The 20,308-nt window shown below is 44.5% G+C and overlaps 1 protein-coding gene across 1 annotated transcript in view; it reads left to right on the forward strand.

The window, feature by feature from the left end:
• Positions 1-20,308, forward strand: part of stk32c (serine/threonine kinase 32C) — a gene marked incomplete at its 3' end in the record, with an annotated part of 58,928 nt that overhangs the window by 25,499 nt on the left and 13,121 nt on the right. Inside the window, exons 3-4 of the mRNA XM_079758688.1 lie at positions 9,956-10,107; positions 17,830-18,003. Coding sequence (XP_079614814.1) covers positions 9,956-10,107; positions 17,830-18,003 — 326 coding nt within the window. The remainder of the gene's footprint in view (positions 1-9,955; positions 10,108-17,829; positions 18,004-20,308) is intronic.

The following is a 20,308-nucleotide window of genomic DNA, read 5'->3' on the forward strand; positions in this document are numbered from 1 at the left end:
TTGGAGCCTGGCAGGTTCCCACCACTATCGTAAGCCAGTGACACTTGTCAAGCCTGTGGGAGACACAGCGACAGTTCCTTTATGGCAATAGATGGATGAAAGGAAAGGTGGATGGTTAGAAGGATGGAAAGGTTAATGGAGGGACAGACTGACTGACGTTATCACTTGTGTGTACAGGGTTGGCCTCAATGTGTCTAAGTAGCGTTTGGTGAGATAGTGACCAATGCCTCAGAGCAGGTTTAGATGCATCACAACCTATTTCAATGGCATTTAAAGATCATAGTAATCTTTATATAGTCCTCCAGATACGCAAGCCTTGGTGAGCCAAGGAATATACCAAATCCCTAGGCTGCATTGGAGAAAAGATTCTAGATGAACAATTGATCATCTAGAAAAGGCACCGTTTATTGTATAGTCTCTGGTTTATTTTGAGCCATTGCAAGCTTGGTCTGTGGGGTATTTTTTGTCTCAAGTGACAAAGAATGGCGGTGTCTTTTCGTTCAGAGTATTGCATCCTGCCTTTTCAGAAATGCAGAGTCGTACACAGAGATTGATTGATAGACACATATTGATTTACAGAGAGAAAGATGCGTACATAGATGCCGTATGATACATAGTATTTAAATGAATACAGAGAACAGCAGGGATTATATATATATAAAAGTAGACATAGATAATTCCAGAGATAATTATATGTATACAAAGATATGAAAAACATCACTTCTGAATTCATCCCATTATTGGTATGTGGTTTATGTCATATATACTAAGTGGACAAGTGTTTAAGACCGTTTGCATCCGCTTTGTGTTGTAAGACAACCTTAGAGACTTAAGTGGCTGACAATATTGTTGCCTGAAAAGCACCAACTATTTCATCATGAACCTGGAGGCAGAGGGGACATTTTAGAAGTGAAAATGAAAAAAAGGCCCAAGACCTGACCCAAGACCCAGGTCAAGTCCCGGCCCAAGACCCGGCCCAAGACCCAGGTCAAGTCCCGGCCCAAGACCCGGCCCAAGACCCAGACCAAGTCCCGGCCCAAGACCCAGGCCAAGTCCCGGCCCAAGACCCAGGCCAAGTCCCGGCCCAAGACCCCGGCCCAAGTCCCGGCCCAAGACCCCGGCCCAAGTCCCAGTCCAAGACCCGGCCCAAGACCCCGGCCCAAGTCCCGGCCCAAGTCCCGGCCCAAGTCCCGGCCCAAGTCCAAACCCAAGTCCAAACCCAAGTCCCGGCCCAAGTCCCGGCCCAAGTCCCGGCCCAAGACCCGGCCCAAGTCCCGGCCCAAGACCCGGCCCAAGACCCGGCCCAAGACCCGGCCCAAGACCCGGCCCAAGTCTCAGCCAGTCTCACGCTGCCACATAGCAGCACTTCAAAGACCAAAACCCCCTCAGGATCTTTTTTCGTGCGTTGTAAGGATAGTTTAAATTCAACAGATTTGAGCTGTCCATATCAGGAGGGAATTATAAAAAGCGTTCATGTCACTTTGGGATAATAGCTGAATACCCATAATGCATTGGTATTAGCATTACAATCTAACGGTACTTAAGGACATAAGAGGGTTTTTTTTCCAATGTCGTTTGGACGGCTGTTGGCCAGAGGGACACATCAGAAGGATGGAGCTGCTGTGCTTTTCTTTTGTGTCACTTGTTTAGCTCCTGTTGAGTTGTTATTGTTACCCTTAGTCACAGTTATTATCGAGTTTATCGTTTTGTCATGTGAAGCACGTTCTAACGTCCGTTTTGAAGTGCAACACAAAAAACGATATGATGAAATATTATCGTATCCATTATTAATCCTGGAGTCAATCTACCATGTGGATGGTTGATTTAAACCTAAGAGTGGTTTTGAGTGTTTGTATGGTTTAATTTGTATTTGTTTGGTGTTTTTAGTCGATTTATATTGGTTGAACAAAAATATCAGGCAGAGTTCTATTGGAATTTCAACGATAAAGGGCCGATAGTCTCTAGCATATAAATAACCTCATAATTTGCAGGCCTAATACCACTAGATGACTTCAAAACAATCAGGGTTCTCCCAAGATAATGTCGAGGTGGGACCACCCTGCTCCTTTTCAGCACCACTTGTTATGTGATGCCCTGCACAGAACCCTTGCCTCCCCACCCGGCCCTGTTTCAGGTTGCTCTGCTCTGAGGCGCAGGTTCTCAATGGCCGACCGAGCCTTCATGGTGCGTCACAGAGCCGGCACAAGAAGTGGCTCCCAGCCGCTTGTAAACTACAGTTTTTCCGCCACCCTGACAGCGGCAGACGCTGGCCCGAGCTCAAGACATCCAGAGGAATGAACCCAATAAAGAGAGCAAATTACTCCTGCTCTCCGCCGATGACATGTTCATTCGAGCCTGAAAAGTGTGTTTGCCTCGTTCGCCTCAGTCACCCTTTTTTCCACAGCCTCCACACCAGCTAGTGCCAACCAGTGTAGCCAAAGTCGTGGTGTGCGTGCATGTGTGTGTGTGTGTGTGTGTGTGTGTGTTCGTTCAGATATGCATGGAGTTTTTCACTTGCACTCCATTTCAATCACTGGCCAACCATGTTACACTATCACGCTTGCTTTCTCACACAAACACACCCACACATACAAGTTGAATTGAACAAAGTGATGGATGTCAGTGTTTATATTTCCATTTTGGTGCAGACAAAATGCGTAATGTTACGAAGTACCCCTCTCGCCCTCTCACTCTTTCCCTCAGGCTGTGGTCCTCTATCTTGTCTGTCCATGTGTCTGAGCCAGAGGCTTCTTCTGATCCACTTGGCTTTTACCTGACCTAGAAAACACACACACACACACACACACACACACACACACACACACACACACACACACACACACACACACACACACACACACACACACACACACACACACACACTCATCTTGCAGTGTCCTGACTAAGTCCACTAAATTTAACATCCATAGTCCTTTTTTAAGCTCCCATCTCCTGCTCTGTGGTAGTCCCAGTAGCAGCAGCAGCAGGCCTGGTGACAACAATTGATAGGGCCGCTAACTATAGAAGAGCGGCTTGGCAGGAGTGGAGGAGGAGGAGGAGAAGAGGGAAAACCACACTGGATTGGCATCTGGAACAGGGGAACTGGTAGCAGAGCCTTTTTAACATACCAGGGATCACACAGAGGCTTGGGCAACATGAAAGCCTTTTGATGCTGCATGATATAATGACATGTACAGTTAAAAAGCCCTCTCAATGGGATTCTGTGCAGAGGTTAATAGTATGGCGTCATTCAAGCAAATACCCGATCCCAGTCCAAGGGATGAGACTGTGGGCGGGAGTTAGAGAATATTACGGTCGGATGGGTAGAGGTTTAAATACGATCCCCATGACGACCGGTTGGATTTTGTGTGTGTGTGCGTGTGTGTGTGTGTCTGTGTGTCAGAGACGAAGATGATGTTTACTACCAATGGAATCCCCTCGTTCATGAACTTAATGTAAATAATTTATGAGGAGTGTGGAATTTATGTTCATTAAAAAACATCATAAAACAAAGAATTCTGAAACATTGAAATCGGATTTCGGGTTCCATAATGTAATGGAATATAATATAATATAATTTAAAATTGAAATATCATGTGAGTATGTCAGATGTTTACATTTGTATATCCTCATTTCCTTGCCACATGACCTCCCCAATCGTATTTCCCGTCCCTCACTTCCTCTCTCATATTCAGGGATACAGGGCTAAATAAATAATAAATAACAAATAAAAACCTTTAAAAGGAACCAGCTTATCTTTGAACTCTTCATTCATAGCTGGGAAATGATTTCCACAGTGGCAGGTGATTCAGATTCAATTTGAATAAAATTGAAAGAATCCCCCGTGCTCAATTAGACTGCTGAAAGATGCATCACCCACGGGGTCAGCCGAGACCGCCGCTGCTCCGGGAAGAAACTCATTACTTTCCTCCTGTTTTATCCCATTGACTTTTAAAGGTAAAAAAGTGATAAAAGGGTATTATATTTCTGTCTTCTGTAAACTTGCACGACTGTATATAATGTTTCTTGCCATTTACTTTATCATCAAATTTGGAAGGAAGCCACCTTCAAATAAACGAACATATCAGAAGATGGATGAGGGTTGTCTTTGCCCACTGACAGTGGCGTTGCCCTTGACATTAGCGTGCGGTCACCTTCAGAGTCTCGGTGGCGGGAGGCAGCTGGTTCCCTGCGTCCACCAGGGATGAATAAACCAGGGTCAGAGCGGGACGGGTCACACCGTCAGAGAGGTCGCTCCTGATCAGGGGCGGTTCTTTCCTCATTTATTTTTTCACATTTCAATTTAAACTCCATGGGAGCTGAATTACTATTTTATTTGAATCCTTAATGGGGCCAGGATAGTTGTGGTTGGTATGGTTAGGGTGCTCCCAGGGTTAAGGGTTCTGAGGTTTGACCCCCAATGGGTTTAGGGTCTAGCGGTATAAGCATACTTTATTTTAATGATGTCATCATTTTTACTTTAAGTCTCTTTGTATAAGAAGTATGGATGGTAAAAGTTAAGATGAATAAATAATGCGTAATTGTAAAAACCTTTGTACAAAAGCTATTGTTATGCTCATCATTATTCACCAGTATTTAATGTTTAATTATTGTTATACTTCATGTAATTATTCCCCATTATCCTTGAGACCAGTGCTCTCTCTCTGTCTCTTTCACTCATTCACTTTCTCACTCACTCACACACTCTCTCTCTCATTAGGCTGCATGGATGTACATCTGTAATGCCCTCCTCGTTCCTTGCCTCTCCCCTCTAGAGGCTGAACTAATTTCATGTGTCAGTCATGCTACGGCCCCACTCTCTCGCTTCCGGATCCAATTAAGGAGATATTCCACCATCAACCAGCCGGTAGCCAAGGTGTGTTTTCCTGTCTGCTGACTACCAGCACTGACGCACATTTGCAGGGAGATGGTGGTGGAGGGGGTATGTTAGGATTCGGCCTGAAGATAAAGGGATGTGATGATTACCCTCGTCTTTTTTAACCCGGGTTCATCTACAGTGAGTGTCACAACGAGGATCCGTCATTGTTGTGGCTGCGTAGGTTTCCGTCAGAAGACGTCGCGCCTAATAAGGGCTCTTCAGTAGACGGCGCTCCTCTTTGTTGTTTCCTCACGACACGGTTGATGACAGGCGTACAGGATGTTTTCTTGCGTTGCCTCTACGCTTTCATTAGGGCCATTGTCCATTTCTCTTTTGTAATAATAACTTGTATCCAAACGGGCTAAGAACAAACCAAGACTAGGAAGCACAATAGAGCTCGCCCAGCTAACACACGGCCCAACAGGGGCCCTGGGCTCCAGGTTGGTGGTGTCTAGCGGACGCCCTCATCTGAGGCCCCGTGCCGGCCACACTCTGTCCACGCTTCATTGCTCCTTTGAGCCTGTGCACATCAAATACCTCCCCACTCCTTACGCCATCAGCCATCAGCCATCAACCAGATCAATACATCTGGCATCTTTGTGTGTGTGTGTGTGTCTGTGTCTGTGTCTGTGTGTGTGTGTGTGTGTGTGTGTATTTATGAAGCAAGTACATGCCATTTAGTGTTTGTGTCTCTCAGTGTGTGTGTGTGTGTGCGCGTGCGGTTGTGGCTACCTCTAAAAGGTCTCTTTACGGGAGATAAACAGATGCCATGGGCAGCTGGTGGTGGGAGATTACAGCCAACCTGGTGACAGAATCTCACCCCTGGCCAGAACTCACTCTCTGCCTCCCTGCCAAACACACACACACACACACACACACACACACACACACACACACACACACACACACACACACACACACACACACACACACACACACACACACACACACACACACACACACACACACACATTCACATTCACATTCACACAGACAGTCCTGGCCAGACACAATAGGTTTTGGGGACAGCTCCAAGTGAGTTCCAGCACTATGAAAAGGTCCTTTTCTGTTATGAAGATTAGTTTATGACATTACCATATGAATGCATTGTGCTGCCAGCCTTCTTGGCTTCTCGGTTTATTTTAATGAATTCATTCATGTACTTGTTATTTTAATCCATGGAGCACTGACACCTGATAAGCTTATGAATTCATAGTTATTGCGATATCTTTCTTCTGATTGGTCGATGGCGAGTCAGATAAGGTCACCTCCCATGCAAACTACAGACAACTGAGTGGCTTCGACCAGGGGACCTGGGATGAGCACTGGTCTCTAACTCAATGCTATCCATTGTTGTCTTGACTGGCCAGTTTTTCTGGCTATATATTTAATCCTTCCAATGATTGACATGCCATGATACCTCATATTCATAGTGAAAATGCAAAACTACTAAGAAACACAAGGTGATACCATTAACCTCTATTTACTGACCCCCAGACTGACTGAACGGTGTTGTGAAGCGATACTCATAAATTGAAGAGAAGCAGATACAGAAAAAAACTAGAGCTAATAACAGGGGATTACATGTAAAAGGTATCCATGCCCAAGGATGATGATATGAGTGTTTTAGTATTCTGGGATGCATTGGATTAATTTAGAACACTCTCTGTTCCAACCATCAGTTGGTATGGTGATTCCGTTCTGTTAGCTTTTGCTGCTGCCATCCTGGGGCGTTCATGGTGTTAAATGGAATCTCCCATTGTCTCTCACTGAGAGGAGAAGATAATGGTGAGAAGATGAAACGCCCAACTCAGAATGCATAAAATCCATAGAAGCCTGACTATATTGCGTCTCTATGGGTAATCAAATTAATTTATCCACAGTTGTGGTAAATTATTGCTAATGGCATTGAATTGCCTATGTTCAATATGGATTTATAAATAAAGTTCTTTCGAGAACTATCCTTACAGACTGCTCATGAGGAGTTGGTGAATATGGCATTAGTTATTCTCAGCCTCTTCCTCAGGCACCTTGGAACACCTTGGGTCACTTTATCACTATCACTCTTATCCATCACTCTATCTGTCCATCACTCTATCCAACGATCTCACTTTCACTCTATCCATCGATCTCACCATCACTTCTCTCTCTCTCTCTCTCTCTCTCTCTCTCTCTCTCTCTCTCTCTCTCTCTCTCTCTCTCTCTCTCTCTCTCTCTCTCTCTCTCTCTCTCTCTCTCTCTCATTGTAAGGAAGGGTTAAACAAGTAGTACAGGTATCCAGGTTCTCTCTCGTGCTCCCCGGACTCATGGGTTTGCTGTTTGTGCCGGTACTTCTGTTCTTGTTTTTTCTCTTAAGTTTTATTCAAGTTCTAGCGCAGTGCAGATGGCTAGGTCTGACCTGGCGGAGGAGAGGGGAGGATGAGAAAGTGGGTCTGTGTCAGGCTGGCCCAGGTTGACGAGGAGGATAAAGGAGGTGTGAGGTGTGCTTGTTGGGTATGGCAGGGGGGGGGGGGGGGGGCATGTTGGAATGAGGGCACAATCTTCACTGTAATGGTGGGGGCCATTCCTGTGTGTGTGTGTGTGTGTGTGTGTGTGTGGACAGAAGCAGTGAAAGATGGAGTAAGAGACATTCACATCACGAAGGAAACCAACCCAGTTTCAGGAAATGCTGCAAGCTAGAGCTCAGTGATAATTCAATATTTTCCTGTAAATGTGATATACAGCCTATAATATATTCAATTATGGTAACGTGATATGCTGCAGTGCTCATCACAGCACGAGCTGGTCGGATATATAATGTATTGTACATTTTATAATCTCATAATATGGAATAATTACAGTGCAATGAACCTCAGGTTAATATCAAACGTTAACATGGGGTGAATGATTAAATATACCCCGGGTTTAACGATCATTATTTGGAGAAGATATGTAGGGCTGAAATTGATCCATACTTTCTGTCCTACAGATCTTAACCTACATTGCTGTGTGAACGAGGATGGTCTTCGTCAGCAAGGTCCAATCAATGCCCCATTGTGCAACAATGTTATGAAACAGATCGAAAAAGTCCAAAGCTGAATTTGTGGTGGATCATGGCGGGCGAGAGAGAAAGTGAACAAATTTTGTTCACTACTCTCTGAAAGAGACAGAGAGTAATGGCTTAAAGAAGGGACGGCTGCCAAGAGCTCAATTCAGTTTTCGGCGCTTAAAGGGGAAACTATCAGCACAATTAAAGCAGAATGTGGGCTCACAGAGTCCTGCATCACTCTCGGTGACCCAGTTTAAACCGCTCTACTGTGCTGCTGCTACTGCTCCTCAGTACTCTCACTCAATTCACATTCTTTCATTCTGTTAAAACAAAGAATGAATTAAGTAATGAATGATGGATTTCTCTTTTGGGGTCACAATGTCCCTCACAGTGATGTATAATTCAGTTAGCTGATGGGGTTTTGCCGCTTCCATCGGTGTCCATTGATGGAGCCGGGTGCTCATGTCCAAACAGGGGAGGGCCACTGAACACAGTCGCCTTCAAATTGTTGGGGCTCTTCTCTGCGGTTTTTTACTTTACTTAAGTTTCTTTTTATTGCTTACAATTAGCAATTATGCATTAAGTTCATGATTATGTTTTTTATTATCTTTGATCTCATATAACTTGTTAACAATCCACATATGACGCTTGCACCACACAGCTCATTAACTCACTCATTGATGTTTAACGCAACTAAGTGCACTTAAAGATAGGAATTATAGGGCCCAACATTAACATACTAGGTATGCAGGTGTTTCATGACTGATTGGACGCTGAGGCTGGTTGAGGCTGCACACCTGTTGTTAAACCAGCAATCACCACACACACACTCAAGGAGAGTCCTCCTGCATGGCAACATGGAGCAACAGGTCACATATCATCGTCTACAAATGTCTACTATAAACCGGCTTTCAACATCACCACCCTGTGTCCTTGTCTGGAGGAGCCCGATAAACACCACTTATGTGGAGTGTGGCAGCCACCTAGGTGGTGAGTAGCGACCGAGATGACACCCCAGTAAGGTCAATGGTGTGCTTCCCGTGCCATGGTACATAAACGGAGCAGAGCCATAATCAGTGTGATGAGCGACACCTGTGTTTGTTCTCTGTGTGTGACGGGTATATTGTAGATTCTATGAGGTTTTCACTGTATGCCTGTCAACACAATGTACATGTTATTCCTCGGACTATGGCTATAAACTAACGCTGACATTTGCGCATTTGAGTCAGTCCGACCTTTTGTCAGTGAACAGAAAAGGTGAGCTTTGACAGAATTCCATTTGAAAAAGTCGTAAAACAAGTAGCTACTTGTGTGTCTCAGAGGCAGGATTCACACGGACACATTAGTATCAGTGAATATGCAGTCACATCACAATGACTGGTTAGGCCTGGACATTACAATAATGATTATTGTAATCTCACTAGTGTCCTCCACTACAGCTGACCTTTAAAGGGGACATATCATACCACCAGGTGTGAGTGTGATTAGCCATTACAAGCCGTTTTCAAAATGTGCAGCATTGTGACATCACAGGTGGGCGTGTCCATCTAGATGTGTGACGGATAGATGGACACGCCAACCTGTGATGTCACAATGCTGCACATTTTCAAACCTGCTTGTAATGGCTAATCACACTCACACCTGGTGGTATGATATGTCCCCTTTAAGATAATTTATGCCCAAAACAAACACTTTGAAAAGGACCAATAAAGAGATGATTTGTTAACGTGTGTGGTTTCTGCCAGAAGAGTAAAAAAACACCTAAAATCATGGCTATATTGGGGACCCCTATTGCACTAGCAGCGGGATCGTTAACGGAGGCCATCTCCCACTGTCACAACCATTCTGTAATTGTTGCAGACGTGTAAAGCTAAATGCCCTCAATGTAAATGTAAATGTGTGTATATGTGTTCACACCGTTGATATGTATCTACAACAAAGATTCCAAGACTAACATCTTTTCCCCCATTTTTTGTCTTACCTTGTCTTTATTTCTCATCACTCTTTTCTCTCCCTCTCCCCTATCTCTTCTTCTGTCCTTGCTGCAGGTATGCATTGTGCAAAAGAGAGACACAGAGAAGATGTACGCCATGAAGTACATGAACAAGCAGCAGTGCATAGAGAGAGATGAGGTCCGAAACGTCTTTAGAGAGCTTGAGATCCTTCAGGAAATTGAACATGTTTTTTTAGTAAATCTCTGGTGACTATCCTGTTTTTTTCCACTTTATTAATACACTTTTGTGTGGTATGCACGGCCTGTGTGTCAGTCGCCTGCTTTGTCTGTGCTTGTTTGTTTGTGTTTGTGTGTGTGTTTGTGTTTTGTGTCTGTGTTTACCTTGAGACGGCGCTGTCCTCTTAAAGTACGTTATTTGTTTGTTTACTTATTTGCTCATTTGGAAATAAATGACTAAACTGTTTCTCAGGCCCTTTCCGATTCTGGGAAAACAAACCACAGTTGTCCCAGAATCCCAGCTGCTACTATTGTGGTGAAAATGGAGAGACCCTTTCCAGAGACATACATTTTACATTAAGATACAATTCCCATATTCACCCAGCACAATCCATGAAAAACACAGTGGATAATTACTGGGCCTCAGCCAGCCAACGGAAGCCACCTCTTTATTATTCAACACCCCTCCTGTGCATTAGCACATGTTTCTGTTGGCTATTGCTTACTCAGTGGGGCATTCGCATCGTGTTAGACTGAGGCACTTTACTCCCTTGTAACTGGTTGAATGATATCACATGTCTGTAACTCTGTGGTTGAGTGATTACCGCAGAAACATGTTTGTTAGCAAGTGCCGTGATAAATATACTCACGAGAAGAGGCAGTTGGACCTGGGAAGGTGCGCTTTTTGGAAGTCATAAAGTCCTAGATTTAGTCGTTTATAACGTTATATCTAGGGTAGGTAGTTAAAGCTTGCTTCTAATATGAAATTTGAGCTACTTTAAACAGTAAAGTGAATACTAGATCAGATGTGTTCCATTTTATATTGAAATAGAATACACGTGTGTGTCAGTCTGTGCTTTCGCTCTGCAATTGACATTTTTCAAAAACCTCTTTTCAGTGTTTGCCTTGCCCTCCTGAACCGTGCCTCTCTCAGACAGACGTCTAGTGAATGGGAAACTAAGCAGCACCATAGCAGCTTGGCAACAAGGTTCACGACTTTCATATTTCCTCTGTATCTTCCAAATAATACATTGCGCCTTTTCAAAATTCACACATTGTGATAATGTGGAAAATACTAGAAAAGTATATCTCATACCCAGCAATACCAGCAGCTGTTGACACTTTAAAGAGTTAATATTTGTCTGTCCTCTATTTGGATATCATTCAAGCAGACTCCAGTTGATTAACTTGTGGGGAATGTGCAGACACATTTGACCTTTTCCTCAGGGTCAGCTATGTTTGAACATAGCTGACCAGGTCAGAGCTGTATGACAACACAGTTGTGAGTAGAGTTGGCTGGGTGGGGTGTGTTTGCCTTGGACATTAGGGCCAGGCTTCTCCAAAAAAATAGAAATATTTTCTGGGATCCAATGGGATATGGGAATCGGATCAAAGATGTTGGTGTCTGGTATGACAGGGTTAAGTGACAGGGTGGCTGTCTCTCTGCATTGCAGGAAGAACTGAACAGTGTACTTGACACAATAGATCCAGAACCTGCCACGGTGTCACACAATGTGCTTGCTGTTCTATTGCAAGCTTGGAATCATAGGAAAACACAGGGGGGAAATCAAGATGGAGACATTTCCAGGCTGGATTTTATCCATCATGTTTTGCACTAATTCTTTGCCCAGTTGCAGGCAGAGGCTGACCAGATTTAGAAGAATATCTTAGTTCCCATCCTGTGAATCTGGATTATCTATCTTGGAGTTTTGTGTAGATGATCTTCGCAGCCCTATGGGCTAGGACACCCCGAATGGTGGTATGGTGGAATGTTTTTTTCCTCCTATCTGATTAAAGAAGAATGGAATAAATTGATTGAAAAGCAACGCTCATTATTTCTGCTTCAGATCACACAGAGTCACTGTGCGCGTATGTGCATGACTACGTTATTGTGCGGTGCACTCAATTACATCAAGGCAACGTCGGTTTCATTTAGTGTGCCCGTTGATGTGATGTCCCGGCTTATCGCGTAATAGATGGAATTGATGAGAATTTCCCTTCATCGTCCCATTGTCTTCCTCACTGTATCACAAGTGGGAGCCCCTAATTGGTTGGCTGAACGTGCACACTGTTAAACAGGTTTCCCTGTGGACTGTGAAAAGTTGGCAGCATCCACCGGCTTGTCAAATAGCTCTTATGAAGTCTGAAAGTTGGCATTTGAGCATAGCAGCTATTGATGAACCTGAGCTGGAGCATCTTGGGGATGCTGGGAAACGCCTATAGTCTCTCTATGTAATCCACAAAAGGGGCCGCTCTGGAGAATGCCTTACTTAGGTCTGGCGTCATCAGAGTAGAGTCATTGATTACAGCGCCGACAGGGATCAAAACAAAGATGAAAGGAGACTCAGTGAGACCAAGGAAAATGCATCAAAACAGCCCTTGGATAAGTGATAATACCTGCTATCAGGGAGCAGAGAGACCTCCCCACTCTGACATGATGAGGACGGGATGAAGAGGATGTCGGTGCTGAGAAGGGATTTGCCATTGATTAGTTTTCTCAAGAAAGGAAAAACAGCTGTGCAGATTAAGAGGATTTGTAAGGTTCCTCTCTGTCTCTCCTCACGTAGTGCAGCGTAGCTCCTTTTTGAGCTTGTTGAAACCAGACTCTACTTTCATGATACCGCCCCAAACCTTTTTCAGATGACGTTGTTCCAGCCCCTGCTTCAGTGAAGATTCTTTAATCATCAGGAAGCATGATAATGCCTACATTCGCTCTGGATTGGTGGGGGAAGGAACGTCAGATGTCAAACAGACAAATTCGACAGATCTATTATGATGCCAAAGAAAAAGAGCATATAAGGAAGTTTGTGGAGAGGTTGTGTGTCTGCCTGAAAAGGGATTACATGTGGGAACGGATGAAAATGTACATGTCATGTCCAAACCCTGCAGCAAATCTGCCAAAATCCAATGGAAGGATTTCTGACATGTGATTAGAAGTCTGCTTTTCCTTGGTGATGTAACCGTGAGGTCACCGTCCAGCCATATCTCTCTGCCTCTCTGACATGCAGCAATGGCCAACAGTGCACTCTAGTGAAGTATCGCTGGAAATTACTGAGTGATTATAGCCTCTGGATGGGTCTGTCAAATTGATTGCTTGGCCTCAAAAGAGCAGAGGTCATTAAGAGCACAATGCCTTAGCCTCGGGCTTTGCTTTCAACTCGTAGAATGAGACACTCAGCATAGCACATAACAGCCAACAGAGCATGATACAAAACATAACAGAAACATTATTATGCGCAAAGATTGTGGGAGTTCTGAGTTCACATTACAATAAGTCAACAGTTTAAGAGTAGGATGGGGGAAGGGGGGAGCATTCACTTCTGAATCGAAATTACTTTGAAGACTGTCCCAGTTGTATAAGTGTATGTAGAAAACTGAACTGAATGCCAATTTCACCTTTTTCCCGCGTAGCCAGTGCATTGCAACCGGTGGGACAAAACAATTTGTTCCAAAATTAAACACCTTGCTCATGACCAGTACATTGAAAACGCAAGAATTCTAACTGCCTCTCAGTTTCTAATTCCGTAAGCATGCACAGAAGCGTGTAAACACGGAATGCTAAAGCTGATTAAAATGTTGCTATCAAGATTTTTGGATTAACACACTGCCTAAAGAGCAGCCACTAACTTTGCTTTGAATTCTAAATGCACAGCTCAAGTATGTGAGCATGAAACAAAATCCAAACTTTTGGAATTTTCGTTTAGGGGCACTATTGGAGTAAATTAGCTAGCAAGGGCAGTTTGTATGTCATAACTAAGGTTGTACCAAACAAAGATACAGCTATAGGAGCCTGTTAACAAGCATCTGGAATATAATGGATGTCAGTTGCTCACCAACTAGCCAATTTTGGTGTACGAATTTGTTTCGTACACCAGGATAGTGGTGGAGTTTGAAAAAGAAACATGGCTGACTTGCATCTCGACATACACAATACCAACGATTATCCTGGTTAATCCTAGTATTCACTTGTTTGTAATCTGCCACTTGACTACTAGATGCAACTTAATCCTACACACTGCTCCTTTAACATAGTTTACCACCATAGCCGAACATATCTAAATATACAAAGGTTTCTTGTCCCTTGGAATAGGAAAACAATACATATGGTGGCCTTGTCAAATGGCAAAGGGCTTCTGAAATGAATAGCCTAATTTATGATTGGTTGCCAAACAGTGTGTGAGTCATCCCCGCCTTGACAAACCAAGGGATGAGGCTGTGCTGGACTGGGTCCCTCTGGGCTTCCATTAGGAATATTGATTTCAGGCCTGAATGGAACAAGGCCTTGGGAAACAGTGGAACAAATAAGGCCGGACACTTTAAATCACCATGCATACCAATCCATGCGGGGGGGGGGGGGGGGGGGGGGTTGCACTTGATATGACGATCATTAAAATCCATATGAAAAAGATAATAAGAAGTGCAATGCATTAAACAAATATGGGACTATACCCAAAGGCTACCCAAGTCACTGGCACTGGGAGTGTGGTGTCTCGAGCTCCTTAAAGCGGCTTAAAGGAAAGAAAGAGCAAGGGGATGCATTTACTCTAGGGTGCTAATCAAAATAGATGAATGAAGAAAAGCAGAAGTAATTTACTGACTAGCGCACTAATTTGCTTGTGTATGTCTGTAATTTGTATTGCCCACATTAAAGCCCTAAACACTTGAGTCAGATAAAAAAGCAGTGTTGCATTGGCCATGACCCCCTGCTTTGGGACCAAACTCCTTCTAGGGACCTTGTGAAAATAGGCCAATGGCAGACAGGAACTCTAGTTGCCCCGTTAGGGGCCACAGAAAAGGGATGGGGTGGCGATGCTGGGGGTTGTGTGGTAGCAGGTTTTTTATTACAACACTGTTTGGTTCGTCCTTAGAGGAGGTGTCTCATGAATGACACACACACTCACAGAGCCAGTTCCCTTGACATCAGGTCTATATGGGACAGCCAAAACTTTTCAGAGCAAGTAAGGTAAAACAAAATCACCTCTCCATTCTCTCATATTTTTTTCCCTCTTTCTTTCTCCCTTTCTCCTCTAAACTTCGTTCATGCTCTCTTTCTTGTCCCCCTCACTCCCGCTCTCCCTCCCTCCCTCCCTCCCTCCCTCCCTCCGTTGCCTTCCTGAGCTCATTTGTCATTATGGCCTCATTATTTCAGCCTGGCTGGTGGCTCTCTCTTGGTGCTGTGAAAGTCCCAACTTCACTCCAGTACTTGGAGTTCCACGCGCCACCCGCCGCCCACCCAAATCCCCGCCCTCCCTCCCATCGCTGGCCTAAAACAGCTCCAAACTCCCACTATTCACATGACACTACGCCAGTAATAAAGCCCATAATGAAAAGCTTAGGTGTGATAAATCAAAGCGAGTGTAGATGGAACGATCAATGTGCAGAGCGAGTTTGAGGTTGGAGCGCTGACTGTTACACCCCTTGCCCACTGCATCCGTCCGTTGACGAATCTCATTGACTTTGCATGGGGCGATCCCGAAATGCATTGGGGGTCCTTCCGTTCCATCGGCTCCGTCTCTTGCGTTCAGAAGTTGAGAAAATTTTAACTTTTCAGGCTGCAACGGATCCGTCAGCCAATCAGATCGTGGCTCCGTCGGCAAATACCACTCCCCCATCCATCAGACACGCCTTCCGTCGTCCGTTGACGGACAGATGCAGTGGGCAAGCTGCGTCAGAGCCGTACCTTCATAGGTATCCCTCCCCATCCCCTGATGAAGCCACAGATGACTCCGCTTGTTAAGGATGTTCTATAGACCTCCCTGTTTCCTCTGGACTCCCGGTACAGCAAATACACCCTCACTACAGCAGTTCTCACACGCTAGTTCCAGAGATCTGCCAGCATCGGTTTCCATCCAATCTGTTCCAGTGCTCTCTGCATCCGTCCTGTCTGTATCCGTCCTTGGTGAGAGTTTTGCGGGGTGACAGGGCCTGTCAAAGCCAGAGCTCTCAGGCGTCCTAGTTGTCGGACCCTGTTGTCTGACATTCCCCCATCACCTCTGTCACCAACAAGGTGGGATGTGACAGCCTGATGCTCTCGACTAGCCTCTCCACTGTTTGGTGTTTCAATCACTGTCCCTCTCTTTGCGATATGGAAGGGAATCAAATCTGTAGTGGGAATAGGCCCAAAACGCAGACGAGCAAAACCGCCGTTTCAGACAATGCTCACCATGTCTCCAGAATAACAAATTGAGATGCAAAATGAGATTTAAGTGGGATCTATCTGATGTTTGGTGTCCAGGATCATATCACGTTGTTCTTTCATTTATCACCATTGGAATCTTGAATACATTGGACAGGGCTGTTTCTTCCTTGAATCGAAACGTCAGAGGGAATAAAAAAGGGATTTTAGGTATGCTTAAATTTTATGAAGACCAAGCCGTTTATTGCTCAGGTTTTTGCAGAGTCATTGCTGTCATTCTTAAGTATTCTCTCTCTCTCACTCTCTCTCTTTCTATTTCTCTCTCACAAAGAGAAGAACAGTTGATTGCCGTGGGACTTTGGTATAATCTATTTCAAAGCTGGTACATTCTATTAATTCATCTGTGTGTTCAAAAGGGAGGGGAATTTGGGATACCTGATCGCGCCACAAATTAGTTATTTGCACCGCAGTGAAACCAATCTTCACAAGAGATGATTTTCACCATGCGCCAAACATCTTCCCTATTTCGCACTTATAGAGCGGCAGGAAATTGCACCCCAACCGAGCCAACCACACAATGAGACGCACACAGAGGCACGCGTCTCGTCCTTCGAGTTCAACACTGTGCCTGGAGAGACGGAGGATGAAACTGGTAGCAGACAACGCTTTAATAAAGAGAGTGAAAGGTGTAGGCTCATTGAGAGGCAGATTAAACCGGGCCAGGTGGAGGGAACTCACAAGGGGTTGGTTTGATTCTTGCGGCCGCTCAGTATCGAGTATCCTATCCCTGTGTGTCGGTGGGACTATTAGAAAGTGGTTCTGGCTTTGTTATGTTTCTCTGATGAGATATCGAATCCCATTGTGAGGTGAATATTCTCGGTAACTGCGTGGTTTGATGGGTTCGGTTCGGTTCAGAGAAGCACTGCAGCACTCTAATTCATTACCAGGCTGTGTTTTTCATTTGATTTGCTTGATTACTCCTCCTGATGGATACCAGATTAGGTAAAGTCTTGGAAGAAGCCACATTGTGTTGTTCGTTAACATTTATCTGTTTTGTAAATTATACTGATTCAAATAGACTTACCTGCTTTGGTAAATGCTTAAAAAATCTGGAAAATGTTATTGATCCGTTTTGCACCGACACACAATCACACACAAAAACATGCAAACATTCAAACCAAAGCTTGAGTACATTGGCATGTACCCATGAGTGTGATGCACAAGAATCCCTGATTGAAAGACTCCAGGAGGCAAGCCGCAACATGTTGTTAGCATGTGTATGATGGGGTTCAGGGACTTAAAGCACGGGGTCAGGGTTAACAGGCTTTATGCTTGTGGTGCATGTGTGTCATCTGTATGCGTTGCATGTCTGCTGGCCTTGCAACTTCAGCATGTAAGTATATCTGTATACAGCACATGTATTTGTATTGGTCTATCTTCTTTATGATTGGCTGTCTCCTCCGTCCAAGGCTTGTGTTTATACGGCTTGTGTGTGTCTAGTCTAGCTTTAGTGTGCGTGTTTGTATGTGTGTGTTTTACTGTATGTGCGTATCCATCCTCTTGAAAGATGCCCGTATTAACGCTGTCCCGTCCCCGATCCCTCTCCCCCCGCCCAGGTACTCGTTCCAGGACGAGGAGGATATGTTCATGGTGGTGGACCTGCTTTTGGGGGGGGACCTGCGCTACCACCTCCAGCAGAACGTGCAGTTCACTGAGGACGCCGTCAGACTCTACCTCTGCGAGATGACCCTGGCACTGGACTACCTGCAGAGCCAGCACATCATACACAGGTGCGCTGACCATAGCATAGCACCACTGCACCTGCTACAGGTGGGGAGTTTGAAAGGGATTTTCAACCACTGTTTTCAAGTGGTGTCAGAGACCTAGGTTTTCGTTTTTCTTTTAGTGAATTAGCCTCGGGTGTGGCTGTGAGAGATTTTCTCCCCGATTTTTTGTGACGTGCCACCGCGCACTAGTCTGGGTACTCGCTATCAAATGTCAACCCTAAAAACCAATACCTTCGGGTTCACTTTAAATTGTTAATTGATGCACTTCACCATCCTAAATGCAATTGGAAACCGTTGTAGTCTGGCGCTCTTCTAAAAAGATTGAACCACTAAACCATGGCACATCAAAAGCTGTTTATTTTTCTTGCAGTCCATTATTCTGACAGAAAAACCCATTATCTTCTTCAATAACAAAATGAAAGACTTTATTTTGCATCTTGGTGAATGATTCTGAGCCGTTGAGGACAGGCACCAGCGTGCAGACCATAGTAACCATGTGGGCTTTAAGAAGATATTGTGTAGAATCTGCGTAATAACTGTTGAGATTCAAGATGCCTAGATTTAGCTGCTACACTCTAAATATAGACAGTACGTATGTCATGTAAAAATGTACGTCCTGGATTTCAAATCCTCATTTTTAATTCATGAGTAGAAAATATTTACAGCCGACAGTAGTATGATTCCCATGGTTTTAGCTAGAATGGACGATGCGGCCAGAATTGTTAACATGATAAGGAAAAAAGATTACATTGATCGATGTCGATTAAATATATATTTAATAAAAACAAAAATGATACATTTAGTTTTAACAGTACGCTTTACGTTAAACGCTGAATAAATGAAATAAAATAACAAACAACTGCAGTGATTCCCATCATATAAATTGCCTTGTTTCAAACGCCTCTCAAACATCACAGAGGTAGTATATCATTGCTTATCATTGATTAAATACAATAGAATAATATGTAAACAACTGCTGTGATTCCCATAACATTAAATGCCCGGATTTCAAACACTTCTCAAGCATTTTAGAGATATTATACTGAACATTGATTAAATCAAATTAGAAATATGCAAACACGAAATAAATTTCCTCCAAGGTCATTTTACTATGATAAGTCCATGATAAGCCTGCGCAGGGCTCCAGAGCTAGGCTCAGGGTTTTAAGGTGCCTGTCTAGGCTCTGGGCTGTGCTGATTCTGCACTGACGGCATCTCATCTCAGGTTTATTAGGGCAGATATTCTGAAAGTACTTGTTTTTCTGCCTTGTTTTTTTTTTGTTTTCTGTTGCTGTCTGGTATAGTGGCGTATTTATGAATAATAGATTTGGGAGGGATGTGGATTTTAAACGTCCAATACACCCCAATTAGTGAGATGTACTGGACCACATTGGAAAAACACCACTCCTAATGTTGAAACTTTTAATATGAGTATAAAAACAAATATTCTGCTGAAAACGAGTACAAGTGCATTTTTAAGATATGCAAACTCATTCTCTCTGAGCTACTCTTGGGGCTTCATTATATAGGGCTTATTCAGGACACCACCATCAACTCCACAGAGCTGCCAGTGCATCAGGTGCTCAGGCAACTATTCATGCTAGTCGGAGAAGGAGAGGTCATCAAGAAAAGCAGGCAGGTGACCTCGGCCTTCACAGGAACACCTGTGACAAGGGCTCTCCATGAGTGAGGGCGAGGCCAAAGCTGTCACAACCATGATGTTGAGATGGGCAAGCCAGTCTGTTGAACAACTCTATACACATTGCCAGGATTCTGTGGATAACAACTTCGTGGGCATGTTGCATTTTCCTTAACAGCAGCCACAGAATCAGATTGAGACATGATTGGTGAACAGTGAACACATTGGTGAAGCGAAAAAACATATTTAAACTCTGGGCGATGCATGAGTATGCTCCTCCCAGCTTGGCGCTTGGACCAGCTGAGTGTGGGTCTTGCAGAGCTCGGGGTGGCGTTGATGTCAGCTTAGCACCGACATCTGTCCCATAGGGAATGCATTGCAACACTGACGCTGAGCTCTTTGAGCTTGTCATCGACTAGGGGCTTCGGTCGCAACGCAAGCCATGCATTAGAATGCACCGAGACACATTTCCACACAGACACCAGGGAGAGGGAGCTCACCGTGCCTCCACTCTACAGGTCGCCCCCCGCCGCAGGGGGGCACGGCCTGGGTACCAGCGGCACTGTGAGGAATCGAAGTGCAGCAGAGTGACGCAATTAACCCCGCTTACATTACGGTCTGCTCCCTGCCTCCGGTCGGCGGGGGGGCACATGATTAATGCCCCCAAGGA

The sequence above is a fragment of the Pollachius pollachius genome (assembly GCF_949987615.1).
Source record: "Pollachius pollachius genome assembly, chromosome: 2".
Taxonomy (NCBI): domain Eukaryota; kingdom Metazoa; phylum Chordata; class Actinopteri; order Gadiformes; family Gadidae; genus Pollachius; species Pollachius pollachius.